This window comes from Salvelinus alpinus, chromosome 3 (genome assembly GCF_045679555.1).
Source record: "Salvelinus alpinus chromosome 3, SLU_Salpinus.1, whole genome shotgun sequence".
NCBI classification, from domain to species: Eukaryota; Metazoa; Chordata; class Actinopteri; order Salmoniformes; family Salmonidae; genus Salvelinus; species Salvelinus alpinus.
Window position 1 is genome coordinate 26,336,224 of NC_092088.1, and position 21,015 is coordinate 26,357,238.

The 21,015-nt window shown below is 41.2% G+C and overlaps 1 protein-coding gene across 5 annotated transcripts in view; it reads right to left on the reverse strand.

The window, feature by feature from the left end:
- Positions 1 to 18,763, reverse strand: part of LOC139570439 (disintegrin and metalloproteinase domain-containing protein 11-like) — a 57,848-nt gene extending 39,085 nt beyond the window's left edge. For 4 of the 5 annotated variants that reach the window (XM_071392319.1, XM_071392320.1, XM_071392318.1 and 1 more), the window contains exons 1-4: positions 18,175 to 18,763; positions 17,498 to 17,694; positions 3,649 to 3,725; positions 2,982 to 3,048 (exon numbers count right to left, since the gene is read on the reverse strand). In XM_071392319.1, the coding sequence (XP_071248420.1) occupies positions 2,982 to 3,048; positions 3,649 to 3,725; positions 17,498 to 17,694; positions 18,175 to 18,232 (399 nt within the window). In that variant the 5' untranslated portion in view covers positions 18,233 to 18,763. Of the gene's footprint in view, positions 1 to 2,981; positions 3,049 to 3,648; positions 3,726 to 6,560; positions 6,587 to 17,497; positions 17,695 to 18,174 lie in introns of all 5 variants that reach the window. The other variant, XM_071392322.1, reaches the window with a different exon arrangement.
- Positions 18,764 to 21,015: the final 2,252 nt, after the last annotated feature.

Consider the following 21,015-nt stretch of genomic DNA (forward strand, 5'->3'; position numbering starts at 1 on the left):
AGCCACGTTTCATCTTCAATGCCCTTGCTGATGGAAGGAGGTTTTCACTCAAAATCTCACGATACATGACCCCATTCATTCTTTCCTTTACACGGATCAGTCGTCCTGGTCCCTTTGCAGAAAAACAGCCCCAAAGCATGATGTTTCCACCCCCATGCTTCACAGTAGGTATGGTGTTCTTTGGATGCAACTCAGCATTCTTTGTCCTCCAAACACGACGAGTTGAGTTTTTACCAAAAAGTTCTATTTTGGTTTCATCTGACCATATGACAATCTTCTTCTGGATCATCCAAATGCTCTCTAGCAAACTTCAGACGGGCCTGGACATGTACTGGCTTAAGCAGGGGGACACGTCTGGCACTGCAGGATTTGAGTCCCTGGCGGCGTAGTGTGTTACTGATGGTAGGCTTTGTTACTTTGGTCCCAGCTCTCTGCAGGTCATTCACTAGGTCCCCCCGTGTGGCTCTGGGATTTTTGCTCACCGTTCTTGTGATCATTTTGACCCCACGGGGTGAGATCTTGCGTGGAGCCCCAGATCGAGGGAGATTATCAGTGGTCTTGTATGTCTTCCATTTCCTAATAATTGCTCCCACAGTTGATTTCTTCAAACCAAGCTGCTTACCTATTGCAGATTGTCTTCCCAGCCTGGTGCAGGTCTACAATTTTGTTTCTGGTGTCCTTTGACAGCTCTTTGGTCTTGGCCATAGTGGAGTTTGGAGTATGACTGAGGTTGTGGACAGGTGTCTTTTATACTGATAACAAGTTCAAACAGGTGCCATTAATACAGGTAACGAGTGGAGGACAGAGGAGCCTCTTAAATAAGAAGTTACAGGTCTGTGAGAGCCAGAAATCTTGCTTGTTTGTAGGTGACCAAATACTTATTTTCAACCATAATTTGCAAATAAATTCATTAAAAATCCTACAATGAGATTTTCTGGATTTTTTCTCTCATTTTGCCTGTCATAGTTGAAGTGTACCTATGATGAAAATTACAGGCCTCTCTCATCTTTTTAAGTGGGAGAACTTGCACAATTGGTGGCTGACTAAATACTTTCCCCCCCCACTGTATATCATAGGCTAATTCACCACTTGAGGAAGTGTAAAACTCAAAACACTTCATCTAGATCGCCAACTCTAAATATAATACCCACTGCTAGTAGCCATGTATAAATCTAACAGTTAATGTAAATGTCCTAATAAAAAATGGAAATGTATCTCAAAGCCATATCAAATATCTTGTTTGTAAAATAGTTGCTACTGAGCTTTCTTTCTCACGGAGAGTGGCTCGCTAATCACAGCAGCAGGCCCACCGAAACAGGCACAGCAGCAGGCCCATCGAAACAGGGACAGCAGCAAGTCAGACACCTCCAATACAGGAATCATGAGGATAACGCACTTTACTGTTTGACCAAATCATGGTTTTAGCAGCCCCAAAAATGGAAGGTTTGAGTGAGGTGACCATGTAGAAGGTGCAGCTTGCACCGATACAACCAGCTAAAATGTTTACCCGCGCAGCCAAGTCAAATAGTCGCAAAACGGAACTAAAAGGTCGCAGTCTGGAACCCTGGGGAGAGGGGGACTCTGTGGAGGACACGCTCAGTAGAAACGCACACACTCACTCATTTATTAGTTTTTATTTATTTATTATTTAACCTTTATTTAACTAGGCAAGTCAGTTAAGAACAAATTCTTATTTACAACGACGGCCTACCCCGGCCAAACCCTAACGACACTGGGCCAATTGTGCGCTGCCCTATGGGACTCCCAATCACGGGCCGGTTGTGATACATTTACATTTACATTTAAGTCATTTAGCAGACGCTCTTATCCAGAGCGACTTACAAGTTGGATACAGCCTGGAACTTCTTGTTCTGGAGCCTGTGATGCACTTGCCATTGCATGATCAACGAGGTGGAAATGCAGCTAATATCTGAATGAAGGGCAACTCAGCAGCCCTGCTGACTTTGCAGAACCACTTGTTTGTTAATGAACAGAAGAGAGGAGGGGACACCCCATTAAGGGAGGAGTTGAATGAGATGCCACACCTATCCAAGCACACAGCCAATGAGAATGAAGGATGCTAATTGGTACTGACAAACTAGAATAACTGTTTTGTTACAGCCCTATCAAATACTGCTACCAAGTCTCAACTAAGGGAGAGAGGTGGCCAAAACAGGAGGGGAAAGTGCCAATTCCAAGATGGCAGAAAGCTACTCAAGTGTTTCTCAAACTGTTTTTATTTACCATCACACTCGAGGACAAAACGACAAGACAAAACGGAGAAATTGAAGACTAGACCAAATTTGAACTAAACAAGTACATGACGTTGCACTATCTAGACGTGAATCATTTTTCGGTTAAGTCCGTCTCGGGCACCTTAAAAGGGGGTTAGACAGTGACCTTGCAAAACGACCGGTGTAATTGCATCTCTCCAATTTCATTAAACTTCCGCACCGCAGGACTAGTTATTCATGTCTGCAGGAACAAGACACCTCTCAGTCCTCCAAATAAGTCCTCTGACACACACACACACACACACACACACACACACACACACACACAGGAGTAATAATACAGTATACGCATAGTTATAGACACACATAAAGACTTGTATAGGCTCATAATTCCGTATACCAATACTCGTAATGCATTATAAGTATAATCATAATCACTTATAAATGTACAGTGACATAGTGCTTCATAATTGCATTTTTTACCCAAGGGTCATACAGCATTATAATGACAATCAGTGTGATGCATTTATAAAGTCTATGCCAATGAGCAGCACATCGTTAGTACTGCGTCATAATCTTCGTTATGGTGTGTTATAGCACACTTATAAGCCACTATTAAGTCATCTTTGAATGCTTGAGGTGTTGCGTTTGATGATCATACTAGACACTCATCAGCCAACCTTCATGTCTACACCCTAGTGGATGGATGGATGGATGGATGGATGGACGGACGAAAACAAGTTCTACCATGTTTTGAGACGGCCTCCCTTCGTCGTCAAAGTGCCGCTCCACATAATCCGAAGACAGGAGATTGCTGGGGGAAAAAAGAGAGAGGGGGCGAGAGAGAGAGCGAGCAATGACATTTCCCATTCAGGCATAATCATTACAAGAGACAAGCGCATACAAAACACATTTGTTAAAAAGCACTATACAAATCCAATTGGATTGATGGAGGCATTGAGTAGAAAAGGGGTGGTGGAAGGATGGGGCCAGTTACCTCTACGCCATGAAAAAACGCTTTGAGAGCTAGTGAGGATCGCTATATGAACACAATCCATTAGAATAATGTGTCCAATGTGTTGGTGAGGAGGAGGAGGAGGAGGCGAGTATATGCCGTGATTTAGATTTAGTCTACGAGCCTCAAAATGTTACCATCATCTACAATGTTTTAGACATTCCATTCTAGTGAAGAAACCCTAGATGGATTGTATCAGGGTTGGGGTAAATTCTGTTTTTTTAATTCAGCCAATTCGGGAAGTTAATTCAAATTCAACAAAATCCACATAGGCGACATTGGGCTTTTTTTTATTTTATTCATGACTTAAATGAAAATGTCCTGAATAGAAAGCTGAAATGAACACAATCCTGTATTGTATAGAATGCTAGTGATGGTCAGAGCAGTGTGTCAACTCACTGGTTCAGCTCCAAGTCCAGGATGAAAGATTTGCCAAAGGTTTCCACCAGGAAACTGCTCTGGGCTAGATGGACAGGCTGGGAGAGAGAGGGAGGGAGAAAAGTTAGAGAGGAGTGTGTGTGTGTGTTTGTGTGTGTGAGCACAATAGGGAGAGAAAATCAGTGGTGGAAAAAGTACTCAATTGTCATACTTGAGTAAAGGTAAAGATACCTAAATAGAAAATGACTAAAGTAAAAGTGAAAGTCATCCAGTAAAATACTACACTTGAGTAAAAGTATTTGGTTTTAAATATACTTAAGTATCAAAAGTAAATGGAATTGCTCAAATATACAAACCAGACACCCCCATTTTTTTTAAATTACCGATAGCCAGGGGCACACTCCAACATAATTTACAGGCAAAGCATTTGTGTTTAGTGAGTCCGCCAGATCAGAGACAGTAGGGATGACTTCTTGATAAGTGCGTCAATTGGACCATTTTCTTGTCAAAATGTAATGAGTATTTTTGGGTGTCAGGGAAAATGTATGGAGTAAAACGTACATTATTTTATTTAGGAATGTAGTGAAGTAAAAGTTGGAAAACATAAATAATAAAGTAAAGTACAGATACCCCAAAAAACTTAAGTAAAAATACTTTAAAGTACTACTTAAGTACTTTAAACCACTGGAGAAAATACAGGTACACTTAGGGTGTAAGGACAGGACTGAGGCAAGGCTGGCCAAGGTTATTAAAAGGTACAGTGCCTTCAGAAAGTATTCACACCCCTTGACTTTTTCAAAATTTTGCTGTGTTACAAAGTGGGGTTAAATTGTATTAATTGTACATTTTTTTTACAACAATCTACACAAAAAACTCTAATATCAAAGTGGAAGAAAAATGCTAACATGTGTCAAAATAAATAAAACAATATCTTGATTACATAAATATTCAACCCCATGATGCAATGCATGTTAGAATCACCTTTGGCAGCGATTACAGCTGAGTCTGGGTAAGCCTCTAAGTGCTTTCCACACCTGGATTGTGCAACATTTTCCCATTACTCTTTTCAAAATTCTTCAAGCTCTGTCAAATTGGTTGATCATTGCTCGACAACCATTTTCAGGTCTTGCCATAGATTTTCAAGCAGATTTAAGTCAAAACTGTAACTCAGCCACTCAGGAACATTCACTGTCCTCTTAGTAAGCAACTCCAGTGTAGATTTGTCCTTGTGTTTTAGGTTACTGTCCTGCTGAACAGAGAATTAATCTCCCAGTGTCTGGTGGAAAGCAGATTGAACCATGTTCTCTTCTAGGATTTTGCCTGTGCTTAACTCCTTTCTTTTTGCTTTTTCCCCCCCTGAAAAAACTCCAGAGTCTTTAACGATTACAAGCATAAACACAACATGATGCAGCCACCACCATGCTTGAAAATATTGAGCGTGGTACTCAGCAATGTCCTGTAATGGATTTGCTTCGAACATAACACTTTGTATTCAGGACAAAAAGTAAATTGCTTTGCCACATTTTTGGCAGTATTACTTTAGCGCCTTGTTGCAAACAGAATGCATGTTTTGGAATATTTGTATACTGTACTGGCTTCCTTCTTTTCACTCTGTCAATTAGAATAGTATTGTGGAGTAACTACAATGTTGTTGATCCATCCTCAGTTCTCATATCACAGCCATTAAACTCTGTAACTGTTTTAATGTCACCATTGGCCTCATGATGAAATCCCTGAGCGGTTTCCGTACTCTCTGGCAACTGAGTTAGGAAGGGCGCCTTTATCTTTGTAGTGACTGGGTATATTGATAAACCATCCAAAGTGTAGTTAATAACATGCTCAAAGGGATATTCAATGTCTGCAATTTCTTACCACTAGGTATCAGTCTTTGCGAGGAACTGGAAAACCTTCCTGGTCTTTGTGGTTGAATCTGTGTTTGAAATCCACTGCTCGACTGAGGGACCTTACAGATTAATTTATTTTATTTGTAATTAAAAAATATATATTTAACCTTTATTTAACCAGGTAGGCTAGTTGAGAACAAGTTCTCATTTGCAACTGCGACCTGGCCAAGATAAAGCATAGCAATTCGACACATACAACAACACAGAGTTAGACATTGAATAAACAAAAACATACAGTCAATAATGCAGTAGAACAAAAGAAAACAAAAAATCTATATACAGTGAGTGCAAATGAGGTAAGTTAAGGCAATAAACAGGCCATGGTGGCGAAGTAATTACAATATAGCAATTAAACACTGGAATGGTAGATGTGCAGAAGATGAATGTGCAAGTAGAGATACTGGGGTGCAAAGGAGCAAGATAAATAAATAAATACAGTATGGGGATGAGGTAGTTGGATGGGCTATTTACAGATGGGCTATGTACAGGTGCAGTGATCTGTGAGCTGCTCTGACAGCTGGTGCTTAAAGCTAGTGAGGGAGATATGAGTCTCCAGCTTTAGAGATTTTTGCAGTTCGTTCCAGTCATTGGCAGCAGATAATTGTATGTGTGGTGTACCGAGATGTAGTAATCATTCAAAAATCACGTTAAACACTTATTGCACACAGTGAGTCCATGCAACTTATTAAGTGACTTGTGAAGCAAATGTTCTACTCCCAAACATATTTAGGCTTACCATAACAAAGTGGTTGACTTCTTATTGACTCAAGACATTTCAGCTTTTCATTTTTTATTAATTTGTAAAAATTTCGAAAAACATCATTCCACTGGCATTATGTGTAGGCCAGTGACAAAAAAGAACAATTTAATAAATGTTTTATCCAGGCTGTGACTATTTTGTTTTTGAAAAAGTCAAGCAGTGTGAACAGTTTCTGAATAATCATCACTCATTCACATTCCATTAGATGACAAGATGCAGAATCTGTCATGCCACAAGTCATTCATTGTCTTAAACAAATGATTCAATACCTTATAGTTTTGGCAAAAATGTACCTCTGTGGAGGGTTGAGAGAGAGCGCGAGAGTGCGAAAGAAAGGAAGAGAAAGAAAGGGTGCAACACAGTGAGAAAGATCGACAGAGAGCAAAAAATAAAAAAGGAATAGAAGGACAGAGTACCATCAAAGCCACAATAACACTGTCAGATAAAGATTGATGTCCCAACTCCCAACCCTGTTCCAGGTAGTGAGAGAAAAACAGCTTTACCTATTAATCCCCAATACCACTATCTAGCCCTATCCTTTTCTAGCATGAGAGCTACCTTTAAAAAAATAAAACATGTCGGGAGCTCCTCTGTTTTATTGCTTTCAGATAGGCACATTCTTCTCATCTCCCCTGCAACTCTTCCCCGGGTCCTTAGTGTACAAGAGAAAGTAGTGCACTATGCTTTCTGTCAATATACCTGGTATAATTTTTTTTAAATTAACAACTAAGTGGGGCCATATAAAATCTGTGATTTTTTTCCCTCCCAAATTCCGTTTTATATATTCCCCAATTATATTTTATCTGTTTTATTTTTCCTGGTTTTAGGTTTATTTACAATTGTTCATTGAGAAACAATGAAATTGGATGTTCTGAGTCCATGTCAATGCTTATATTACATCAGAAGACCTTATTGTTTTTTGTTTTTTGAAGAAAACTAACAAAATGTTGATTTTTTAGAGTAATTCCCCTTCAATTGCACATCTGGCCCTTTAATTGCGCATCTAGCGAGCGAGGAACGTGCAATGTTATGTGCCGGTCTAGCGATGCTTCTTTACTGCTGCTGCTCATTTCATGGCAAAGTTTGAAAATAACTAATAATAGATACAAATGATATTCATGATATACTTCTGCCAGACAAGCCTTTTTTGCAGTTAACATTTAATTGAGAAGGTTTTGGGGAAAGTATTTCTGTCAACCCACAAGACCGTTATCACATCAACTGGCTGGCTACACACGGAGTGATAAACAAACGCGCGCACCACACAGAAAGACAGGGGAAATATTTTGTTTTTAAGCAAATAGTGGCTTACTATGGGTGGATAATGTCAATGTTGCGTTGATCAGATAGTAGCTGGGAGCTTGCGGTGTCTGATACTTGTGAGGTGTATTTATGACAGTTTGCGATGCAACACTTGAAAATTGCATGTACTTTCAGAATTGTTTGGCAAGCTACTCATAGGTGGGCTGCGAATTACTGGTAGCTTGCGATCGACCGGTTGGCGACCCCTGGTCTAGCAGTTAGCCCCTTACTCCACCTCGGTGGCTGGGGCTAAGGACCTACTGTGCAGGAGGCTGCTGCTGCTGGTGAGAGTGTGTGTTTGAGTGTATGTGTGCCTGCCTGGTGGAAAGCGTTGGAAATAGGAGGCGTTAGAAATACGTTCAATTTACAGCGGCGGTGGGGCACTGCCAAACCTAGACAGCCTAATTAAGACGGGCTGTATCTCAACCCAGTTTGTGACAGTCCACTGAGTCGAGAGCCTTGCTACCTGAATATTAATGGCTGTAGAGGTGCTGACACAAAGACTTTCTGTCTAATAACTCCAGCGAGTCGTTTGGTTGTACTGTATCTGACCTTAACTATCTTCTCTGTAAAAAGTTTAAAAGACAGTTGCTGTTTATCTGGGTAAGGAATGAAACGTAGGAGATATATAAAAAAATAACATTTAGCATTTTACTCAATTATCATTCCTATTTGCCATTAACTTCTAGGGAATGGGCATAAGTTATCCGAAATACTGTACCAGCTTTAGGGCGTGCAGACTTTATCCAGCCCTGCTCTTAAAGGCTTTGGTGAGCAGCTGATTAGTATAATTATAAAGCGATTTCGAGTAGGGAGTGCTGATCTAGGATCAGTTTTTCCTACTAGATAATATTGAAAATTATTACATGGAAAGGGGAGGAAGGGATCGTAGCTCAGCAATTTGACTGAGGTAAAAGAGGGCCTCATACAGAAACACTGCAAAGGCAGAGTTTCAGGAAGGTCGTCTGGTTTTACACACGAGCGCTGGGCAGCCGGTGTTGGAGGGCACTCAAGGTTGCCTCAAACGGTGAATCTTCCTGCCTCGCTGAATGATTGGCAGATGGTATTGATAGGGCGGGTAATGGGAGAGACCAGGTAAAGATGTAGAAAGGTGATAGGGGAGCGGACAGGCGGGAGAGGGAGGGCGCCCCACGGGTGGCTGCCATGGGGTATCAGGTGGGGTCAGATGAATCAGCACCATGGAAAGAGTGTGTGTGGACAGGGGTACTAGCTATCGATGTCCAAAACTGACGAGAATTGAAATGACTGACAGTGAACTTCCTCCTGGGAAAAAGGTCATTTAATTTCCTTTAATGATTGGTGGTGACAACAGCTATGACCTTTTGACCAAGCAGGCGGATGCAGTTGGGGTCAATATCAGCTCAGCACTTTCGGGGCATCGAAAGGGAAAGGGGTATCATGCCACCTATCTCGGTTTAAACCAGGGGTGAGAAACATCAATCCACTTTTGTAAGCTTTCAAAACATCAATCAACTTTTGTGGAAGTTTTCAAATGGCAACTAATCCAGATCTACCAACCAAAGCAGAGTAACGTTAAAAGCATCTTGTACTTTGTACCCATCCAAGATGGGAACACCTGACAATACCATATCAAGCCATTGACCTTACATTAAGGGCTTCTTTGAAAATACACCAGGCAATAAAAGTGGCAATAAAGGCTAACCTGCCTAGCATTATGTCACACAAGACAAGTCTCCTCTAAGAGTGGCTTCTTTAGTAGCTATTAACTATAGTAGCCAAATAGCCTGGTCCCAGATCTGTTTGTGCCATCTTGCCAACTATACAGCACAAGCAGATCTGGGGCTAGGTTAAACTATTAATACGAGTCTCATCAGTTGTGGTCCAGCACTGTGACACCCTATTAGACTACTATCTTTCCATTCCGTCTCCCTCTTCTACATCAAATGTGGATTTTAAATAATTGATGAGAGAATTATTCTGCCTGGCATTGACTAATGAAGGAGGTCTAAGACCAAGTCGGCAAAAAATGTGATTATTTCATCTCTCATCTCATTTAGAGAAGAAAACAATTCTTCTCTGAAGCATCTTTCATTTATTAGATCTTATTCGCTCCATTTTGCATTTAAGAGGAAGCCACACATTGCTCCCTTCTTTAAAGCAACATATATTCTCCCCATAACTGTAAATAACCTAACCTATATGACATTTCAGTACACACTGAAAGTCTGCAGAACAATGCCTACATTATACTGCTCAAAAAATAGGCTTTGTCTCCACTGCAGCTCAGCATCCCAATTGGCACCCAGTTCTCGGGGGTGATTCTCACAAAACTGGCACTTGACAAAACAGAAAACACATTTTCCACCATAATTCCTCTTGGACCACTAAAATTAGGATTTGCAATTCTGTATTTAAAAATAATTGTTATGTTTATTGATCAGATATTATGCATTTTCCCACAACTACAGTACAAATGCAAAAATACCGCAACAGTTTTCAAAGTTCCGGAAAAATATTTTCTGATGTTTTTTTTTTTTTACATTGCTCACCGAATGAAAAGGCCTGGTTTAAACATAACTGAAAACAATTATATTTTAAATTCGTTTATTTTGTAATTTCTCATTAACACAGTATTTTCTGAATCTTGGATTTTGTCATTATATTATTCAGACCCCTTGACTTTTTCCACATTTTGTTACATTACAGCCTTATTCTAAAATTGATTAAATCCACTTTTCCCTTATCAATCTACACACAATACCCATAATGACAAAACAAAAACAGATTTTTAAATTTTTGTAAATGTATATATACAGTGGGGAGAACAAGTATTTGATACACTGCCGATTTTGCAGGTTTTCCTACTTACAAAGCATGTAGAGGTCTGTAATTTTTATCATAGGTACACTTCAACTATGAGAGACGGAATCTAAAACAAAAATCCAGAAAATCACATTGTATGATTTTTAAGTAATTAATTTGCATTTTATTGCATGACATAAGTATTTGATACATCAGAAAAGCAGAACTTAATATTTGGTACAGAAACCTTTGTTTGCAATTACAGAGATCATACGTTTCCTGTAGTTCTTGACTAGGTTTGCACACACTGCAGCAGGGATTTTGGCCCACTCCTCCCTACAGATCTTCTCCAGATCCTTCAGGTTTCGGGGCTGTCGCTGGGCAATACGGACTTTCAGCTCCCTCCAAAGATTTTCTATTGGGTTCAGGTCTGGAGACTGGCTAGGCCACTCCAGGACCTTGAGATGCTTCTTACGGAGCCACTCCTTAGTTGCCATGGCTGTGTGCTTCGTGTCGTTGTCATGCTGGAAGACCCAGCCACGACCCATCTTCAATGCTCTTACTGAGGGAAGGAGGTTGTTGGCCAAGATCTCGCGATACATGGCCCCATCCATCCTCCCCTCAATACGGTGCAGTCGTCCTGTCCCCTTTGCAGAAAAGCATCCCCAAAGAATGATGTTTCCACCTCCATGCTTCATGGTTGGGATGGTGTTCTTGGGGTTGTACTCATACTTCTTCTTCCTCCAAACACGGCGAGTGGAGTTAGACCAAAAAGCTCTATTTTTGTCTCATCAGACCACATGACCTTCTCCCATTCCTCCTCTGGATCATCCAGATGGTCATTGGCAAACTTCAGACAGGCCTGGACATGCACTGGCTTAAGCAGGGGGACCTTGCGTGCGCTGCAGGATTTTAATCCATGACGGCGTAGTGTGTTACTAATGGTTTTCTTTGAGACTGTGGTCCCAGCTCTCTTCAGGTCATTGACCAGGTCCTGCCGTGTAGTTCTGGGCTGATCCCTCACCTTCCTCATGATCATTGATGCCCCACGAGGTGAGCTCTTGCATGGAGCCCCAGACCGAGGGTGATTGACCGTCATCTTGAACTTCTTCCATTTTCTAATAATTGCGCCAACAGTTGTTTCCTTCTCACCAAGCTGCTTGCCTATTGTCCTGTAGCCCATCCCAGCCTTGTGCTGGTCTACAATTTTATCCCTGATGTCCTTACACAGCTCTCTGGTCTTGGCCATTGTGGAGAGGTTGGAATCTGTTTGATTGTGTGTGGACAGGTGTCTTTTATACAGGTAACGAGTTCAAACAGGTGCAGTTAATACAGGTAATGAGTGGAGAACAGGAGGGCTTCTTAAAGAAAAACTAACAGGTCTGTGAGAGCCGGAATTCTTACTGGTTGGTAGGTGATCAAATACTTATGTCATGCAATAAAATGCAAATTAATTATTTAAAAATCATACAATGTGATTTTCTGGATTTTTGTTTTAGATTCCGTCTCCCACAGTTGAAGTGTACCTATGATAAAAATTACAGACCTCTACATGCTTTGTAAGTAGGAAAACCTGCAAAATCGGCAGTGTATCAAATACTTGTTCTCCCCACTGTATATATATATAAAAAAAAAAAAAACTGAAATATCACATTTACATATGTATTTAGACCCTTTACTCAGTACTTTGTTGAAGCACCTTTGGCAGCGATTACAACCTTGAGTCTTCTTGGGTATGACGCTACAAGCTTGGCACACCTGTATTTGGGGAGTTTCTCCCATTCGTCTCTGCAGATTTTCTCAAGCTCTGTCAGGTTGGATGGGGAGCGCCGCTGCACAGCTATTTTCAGGTCTCTCCAGAGATGTTCGATCGGGTTCAAGTCCGGACTCTGGCTGGGCCATTCAAGGACATTGATACTTGTCCCGAAGCCACTCCTGCGTTGTCTTGGCTGTGTGCTTAGGGTCGTTGTCCTGTTGGAAGGTAAACCTTCACCCCAGTCTGAGGTCCTGAGGGCTCTGGAACAGGTTTCATTCAATGATCTCTCTGTACTTTGCTCCATTCATCTTTCCCCTCGATCCTGACTGGTCTCCCTGTCCATGCCGCTGAAAAACATCCACATAGCATGATTCTGCCACCACTATGGTTCACTGTAGGGATGGTGCAAGGTTTCCTCCAGATGTGACGCTTGGCATTCAGGCCAAAGAGTTCAATCGTGGATTCATCAGACCAGATAATCTTGTTTCTCAGGGTCTGAGAGTCCTTTAGGTGCCTTTTGGAAAACTCCAAGCGGCATGTCATGTGCATTTTACCAGTGGTGGAAAAAGTACCCAATTGTCATACTTGAGTAAAAGTAAAGATACCTTAATAGAAAATTACTCAAGTAAAAGTGAAAGTCACCCAGTAAAATACTATTTGAGTAAAAGTCTAAAAGTATTTGGTTTAAATATACTTAAGTATCAAAAGTAAATGTAATTGCTAAAATATACTTAAGTATCAAAAGTAAAAGTATAAATAATTTAAAATTCCTTACATAAAGCAAACAAGATGGCATAATTTTCTTGTTTCTTGTAATTTACGGATAGCTAGGGGCATGCTCCAACACTCAAGACATCATTCATCAACGAAGCATGTTTAGTGAGTCTGCCAGATCAGGGGCAGTAGAGATGACCAGGGATGTCCTCTTGATAAGTGTATGAATTAGGCAAGTTTCCTGTTCTGCTAAGCATGCAAAATGTAACGAGTACTTTTGGGTGTCAGAGAATGGAGTAAAAAGTACATCGTTTTCTTTAGGAATGTAGTGTAGTAAAAGTACAGGTTGTCAAAAATATAAATAGTAAAGTACAGATAACCAAAAAAAACAATGTAAGTAGTACTTTCAAGTATTTTTACTTGAAAGTACTTTACACCACTGCATTCTGTAGTAACCAAAAAAGGAGTGGAGTGGCTTCCATCTGGCCACTCTACCATAAAAGGCCTAATTGGTGGAGGGCTGCAGAGATGGTTGTTCTTCTGGAAGGTTATCCCATCTCCACAGAGGAACTCTGGAGCTCTGTCAGACTGGTCACCTCCCTGACCAAGGCCCTTCCCCCCCAATTGCTCAGTTTGGCTTGGCGGACAGCTCTACGAAGAGTCTTGGTGGTTCCAAACTTCTTCCATTTAAGAATTATGGAGGCCACTGTGTTCTTGGGGACCTTCAATGTTGCAGACATTTTTTGGTACCCTTCCCCAGACCTGTGCCTCGACACAATCCTGTCTCGGAGCACTATGGACAATTCCTTTGACCTCATGGCTTGGTTATTGCTCTGACATGCACTGTCAACTGAGGGACCTTATATAGACAGGTGTGTGCCTTTCTAAACCATGTCCTATCAATTGAATTTACTTGAGGTGGACTCCAATCAACTTGTAGAAACATCAAGGATGATCAATGGAAACAGGATGCACCCGAGCTCAATTTCGAGTCTCAAAGCAAAGGGTCTAAAAAATAAGGTATTTTGTTTGTTTATTTGTAATACATTTGCAAAAATGTCTAAAAACCTGTTTTCACTTTGTCATTATGGGGTACTGGATTGATGAGAATTTTTATTTATTTAATCCATTTTAAAATAAGGCTGTAATGTAACAAGATGTGGAAAAAGTGAAGGGGTCTGAATACTTTCCGAATGCACTGTACATGTTATTTTTATGTACACATATTTGGATAAAGAACAAAAGATTAAGCCAAAATTACTAAAGCATACATTTTATATTTCCTAATATTGGTGCATTATGGTAATGATAAGCAGGTTTCGGAGATGAGAATCCATGTTTCGGTAATGAGCGTTGCATAGTTTGCCATTGAAAAACTGCACTGAGGTCTATTAGAGATTCAGTAACCTAATACATCAAATTGTGTCATTTGTTAATCCCAAATGATTTGCATAACACTAAAATCACTGATCTTAATACAATTGACTAAAACACCCCTTTTTTTCATAAATACTGTAATTATGTGCCTGCATTTTCAAAAGCACATTTTTTAGAGAAAAAGTAATTTCCCCAGTCTGTACCACCATTATTGGTGTATTAGGATGTGGATATGTGTGGTTCTAAAGTATTTTAGATGCATTTCTAAATTTAATGGAAACATATGAGCAAATGGTATAACATGATATGCTTATAAAGTATCTCAATATGGGCCTCCTGAGTGGCACAGTGGTCTAAGGCACTGCATCGCAGTGCTAGAAGCGTCACTACAGACCCGGGTTCGATCCCAGGCTGTGTTGTAGACCTGGAGACCCATGAGGCGGCGCACAATTGGCCCAGCGTCGTCCGGGTTAGGGGAGGGTTTGGCCGGCCGAGATTTCCTTGTCCCATCGTGCTCTAGCAACTCCTTGTGGCGGGGCCGGGCACATGCACGTTGACTTTGATCGCCAGCTTAACGGCGTTTCCTCCAACGCATTGGTGCGGCTGGCTTCCGGGTTAAGCGAGTAGTGTGTCAAGAAGCAGTGCGGCTTGGCGGGGCCGTGTTTTGGAGGACGCATGGCGGGAGTCTGTGCGGGAGTTGCAGCGATAGGACAAAACTGTAACTACCAATTGGATATTGGGGAGAAAAAGGGGTAAAAAGTACAATTAATAAATAAATTCTAAATATGTGGGATATGGACCAAAAACTGTCAAAGAACAGTATAGGTAAGCGCTAAAACAGGTACACATGTCAAAATGGGGGATAACCTCCTTTACGTGGCAGGGTTGCTATTTGCTCAAACACAAACTCCAGATTGTGGTTTTACGTCAATTAAATGGGGTTTATACACCCATATTTCTTGACAACCCCTACTGATGTTTTACCCCAAAAAATACAAAATAATAAATAAATAACAAATCGATACAATGTAGGCATGGTCCTAATAAATAATTTAAGTTACCAGCACAGCACACCCATTGATTATACTGTAATGAAACAGCAGGGAGCAGGTCGCTAGCCCGAGGTCCGGCGCGCTATCGACTGTGCTGCAAAAGCATGCTCAAACGGCAGAGTCGATATCCGCGCTTATAAACCCAGGGTCGTTACACTACTCCCTCCTTTCAAAGAGCGCGTCCTCGCGCTAGCTTGCGACTCTACGTCTTACAGGAACGCGCTCACCAGCCAAGCACACGCACTTCTGACACCAATGTAATGAAACAGCTGGGAGCAGGTCTCGAACCCTCGACCTTCTAGCCCGAGGTCCGGCGCGCTATCGACTGTGGCGCAAAAGCATGCTCGAACGGCAGAGTCGATTTCCGCGCTTATAAACCCAGGGTCGTTACAATACATTAGAATTAGCTTATTATCATCACCTAAATGAAGTTTCTCATTACTTAAATTGACCAAAAAAATCTGCGGTAATGAGAAATTTGTGTTTCGGTAATGAGAGGCCCTTAGTTGAATCTGCAAGTAATAGGAGACAGCAAACAATTGACCACATCACTAAAGCCCACTCATGCCTCCATGTTGGAAAGGTAATGGCTCCGGTAGATTTTCCCAATTTCAGCTTTTTTGTATTTTTTGTATTTTTTTTTTACCTTTATTTAAGTAGGCAAGTCAGTTAAGAGCAAATTCTTATTTTCAATGACGGCCTATGAACAGTGGGTTAACTGCCTTGCAGTTAACCCACTTGAGAAGGTCAAGTGTCGTAAAGAGGGTGTTTGAGAATAAGATCCTCATTCTGAAGGCAAATAAGTTAAGAAATTAAATGAACTTGTGCTCATCTAAGGACTACTTGTCACGATCGTCAACGGGACTGAGAGAGGACCAAGGCGCAGCGCGTGGAAAGTACATCTTCTTTTATTTTAAAGAAGGAAAAAACCAAAACAACAAACAGAACAGACGACCGTGAAGCTATACAAAAATCAGTGCTGACACAAAACACTTCGACATAGACAATTCCCCACAAACAGCTAAAGCCTATGGTTGCCTTAAATATGGCTCCCAATCAGAGACAACAATAACCAGCTGTCTCTAATTGAGACCCAATTCAGGCAACCATAGACTTTCCTAGATACCTACACTCAACCATAGACACAGCTAGACTACTATTCTAAACATAACCAACTACTCTAATAAACCTCCTAAACCTTACAACCACCCTAGACACTACAAAAACACATACATTCCCCATGTCACACCCTGACCTAACTAAAATAATTAAGAAAACAAAGAATACTAAGGCCAGGGCGTGACACTACTCTAGATGATGCATCATGGGGATTACAACTTTATTTAATTTTGGGGGGGTAGTTTTTACATCAGCTCGAAAAAGTGTTACGATAATGAGAAACACTGTTTTTACGTAACAAATATTATAGTTTAATGCAAACTTCAACGAGTATACAATTTTTATGATTTCTGGACAAACAGCAACATATTTTGTGTTTTATTTAAATAAGTTAGGTTTTTCTAAAGTAAGATTGTATGAAATTACCCGAGAATTCAATCTGCACGCATTTCGTTAATGAGAATTTGGGGTGAAAAATAAAACAATTCTGGAGAAAATGTACAAATGATTTAAAAAAAATATGTACAAATGATTTTAAAATAAAAAATAGGTGTCTTAGACTTCAGAATGATAGTTGATTGTTGCAGATGCATCATTGTTTTCTAACTCAATTTGCTATTGCCATGGTTAAAACTGGTTTCATGAGAATCGCCCATCCATCCAAATGACACTTTTGGACATGCCCCAAGTGTCTATAGGAATAAGTCGTAAAGCTAGGTCATAAAGCTGTACCTAAGGGGTTAATTTTGGATTTTATATGTGGTGAGGCATTAGAGTTTAGTTTTCTATGCATTTGAGTTAGAGTTTCCCTTCAGCTACATTAGTGAGATTTGGTGGAGAGAGGGCAAGAACACTCACATATATGTCCAATATAGTCTTTGTTTTTGTGCAATCAAAATAGGGATACAGAAGATGAATGGGATATTTAAGCACCCAAAATGTTGGATCTGACAGTGACCACCTTTCAGCAATGTCCATTAGGCCTGATTGGAAGTAGCTTGACATTGCTAGTTCTGTTAGTACCTGTCTGTGCAAATATTGATAATGACTGGGGAAATTGTGTTCTCTTGTGTGTCACCTGGAGACAAAATATAGGACTCACCTGTGCTCCCTCGGTGTGGTTCTTGACTCGAGTGTCCAGATGGCGGTGAGCCAGCTCTCCCTCCGAGTCGATCTGTTGCAGGAGCCGCTTGGGCTGAGTGACTTCCTCCACAGCAGGTCCCCGGTCCCCCTGCTCCTCCGAAGGCTGCCATTCCCACGTCTCCCTGTCTCCTCTATTGCTCACCGAGCTGCTCCAGCCTTCATCCGAGCGGTTAAGGCAGGCAGCCAGAGAAAGGGGAAGAGAAGCAGGGTGATCAATCAATAGGGCTTTTGTTATCGTGAATGATGAAATGTCTGCACTGACAGCGGGCGACAACCAGCGATTGGCACGCTTTTATCGCCGGGATTGACTATTGTGATGGTGGTGTTGTGGATGTCTGCTGCAGTCTCCCATGGACGCGATTTACTGCGTAGGCTGCCACTACAGAACCTTGGAGCACAGCTCCGACTCCATCCCCATCTCGAAGGCAGCAGGCGCGCGTTACGAGGGAAATTGTTGATGCAGCAAATCTTACCGCGTAGTTCTCATGACAGGGAGTCTGCAAAATGGGACTTAAATAGCTCGGGAAATCTTAAAATAACCCGTTAATAACGAAGGGAAAGTTATAGGCCTACGTATAACGTTACGGGTTAAATTTGCGGGAAGAAAGCGCGGCTTTAACCCCCCCAGTCTCTTACCTGTCACGGCAAACCGCGCACTCACAGCAGCGAACACCAGGCATCGCACCACCAGCATGATGCTCACATAGTCCCCGGGATTTGCATGGAGCAACACCGTTGAATAAACAAATAAAACAATTGGTGGACCAACTGCAGGTGACAATTACAAAGAGCCGCAGGGGACCCCTTTAACGATGTACCCACATCACGACCAAGAACGGGTTCTCTATCTAGAAAAATATATTCTGACAAGGTTATTCATCCTCCAACAAAAGGCTAAGAAAAACCGTCATAAAATATGGATCAAATGTGTATCACTACTGGCAAAGCCGGGGAAGACTATAGGCGAATACTAGTACCTATTGGGAGTGACGCTGAGCGGTTAAATGTGATCATTCTTCCTTGGCTCGGAGTTGCTGGAAAAAGTGAACTGGAGCGATTGCAAGCGAGGGGCGTCGAATCCGCGTTGACTGGAACACGTGGGACTCAGTGCTCCCTCCCTCATCTAGCCTATTGTTGCATATTCCTGTCAGGTAGCACGGTCTCTTTTTCAGAAAACGCAAACTGCAGATTCAGTGGCAACTTTAATGTCAGGCAGCTGAATCCAGCACACTGTAAGTATCATAGTAGTAAGGAAAGTAATATAGGTGTGAGTGCAGTTTGACACCGATCTATGTATTGGCGGCAAGCGCCATGTACTGAAATTGTCCGACGAGCCCCATAGACACTGTTTTGCACTTAAGGACTAGGTTGCATTGAACAGCGGTATAGTACTGAAATGGGACAAACCCCTAGATTGCATATAGGGATACCTGTATGGGCAGACAAGACATGATAACAGTGGCAGCATAGGCAGATGAGAGGGTAGGGTACATACACATTTCCCTACAACACACCATCGTAGTGTAGTAAAAAAAAAACTATGGTGTTAACCTTATTTGCAGTAAGAATACTTACCCCAACTCCACCTTTCTCAAAACAATCCAGCTATAGAAATCTGATAAGATTTCAACTCATTTTAAAAAATAAATGGAAATTCACATTAATGCAGTAAAGTATTCACCTGTTCACTCAGTTAAACATTCTACATCCTAATAATGGAATAGACAAGGTTAGGTATCAGATTTGTCTGCGTCAACTGTATGAGGGGTTGACGTAGCGATGAGCTAAAAAGGATGCATCGACCGACCCATCGCTGCCCTTCACCAAGCCGAGTCTACACTCAGCACTTAGATCCATCTCCTCGGAGTCCTTCTCCCTTGCCCTACAAGCCCGCCGTCAGCATAAAATACCTATAATAGGTAGAGCACAATACTAGAAACTCATTTACAGTTAGTCAGAAGATTACATACACTTAGGTTGGAGTCATTAAAACTAATTTTTCAACCACTCCACACATTTGTTAACAAACTATAGTTTTGGCAAGTCGGTTAGGACATCTACTTTGTGCATGACAAGTAATTTTTCCAACAATTGTTTACAGACAGATTATTTCACTGTATCTCAATTCCAGTGGCTCAGAAGTTTACATATACTAAATTGAATGTGCCTTTAAACAGCTTGGAAAATGCCAGAAAATTATGTCATGGCTTTAGAAGCTTCTGATAGGCTAATTGACATAATTTCAGTCAATTGGAGGTGTACCTGTTGATGTATTTCAAGGCCTACCTTCAAACTCAGTGCCTCTTTGCTTGACACCATGGGAAAATCAAAAGAAATCTGCCAAGACCTCATTTCTTTTTTTTTTTAGACCTCCACAAGTCTGGTTCATCCTTAGGAGCAATTTCCAAACGCCTAAAGGTACCACGTCCATCTGTACAAACAATAGTACGCAAGTACAAACACCATGGGACCACGCAGCCGTCATACCACCCAGGAAGGACACGCGTTCTGTCTGAGAGATGAATGTACTTTGGTGAGAAAAGTGAAAATCCATCCCAGAATAACACCAAAGGACCTTATGAATATGCTGGAGGAAACAGGTACAAAAGTATCTATATCCAAGGTAAAACAAGTCCTATATCAACATAACCTGAAAGGCTGCTCAGCAAGGAAGAAGCCACTGCTCCAAAACCGCCATAAAAAAGCCAGACTACAGTTTGCAACTGCACATGGGGACAAAGATCGTACTTTTTGGGGAAATGTCCTCTGGTCTGATGAAACAAGAATAGAACTGTTTGGCCATAATGACCATATTTATGTTTGGAGGAAAAAGGGGGATGCTTGCAAGCCGAAGAACACCATCCCAACCGTGAAACACGGGGGTGGCAGCATCATGTTGTGGGGGTGCTTTGCTGCAGGAGGGACTGGTGCCCAAGTTAAACAATTTAAAGGCAATGCTACCAAATACTAATTGAGTGTATATAAACTTCTGACCCACTTGTAATGTGAAGAAATAAAAGCTGAAATAAATCACTATTATTCTGACATTTCACATTCTTAAAATAAAGTGGTGATCCTAACTGACCTAAGACAGGGCATTTTTACTAGGATTAAATGTCAGGAATTGTGAGAAACTGAGTTTAATTTGGCTAAGGTGTATGTATACTTCAGACTTCAACTGTATATGGTCTACTTTATCAATTCATATTGGGTTTAGGAAGTACAGTCCACAACATGATATGCTGTAACCGGCTGTAAACCTCTCGATCAAGAAGTGTACTTATTGTGTATGACTGGGTTAGACTCCTTGTCTCCTGCACACAAGACTGTGTAAGCCTGTTGAGTGAAAGTGGGGCTGCGTGATAGTATTTTCATGTATACTGGTATGGATTTTCACTATACCGTCTAAAATGATACGTTGATACAGTGCTAGATAAATTAGTTCTACAAATTGGACTACATTGCTGTCAGTTCGGT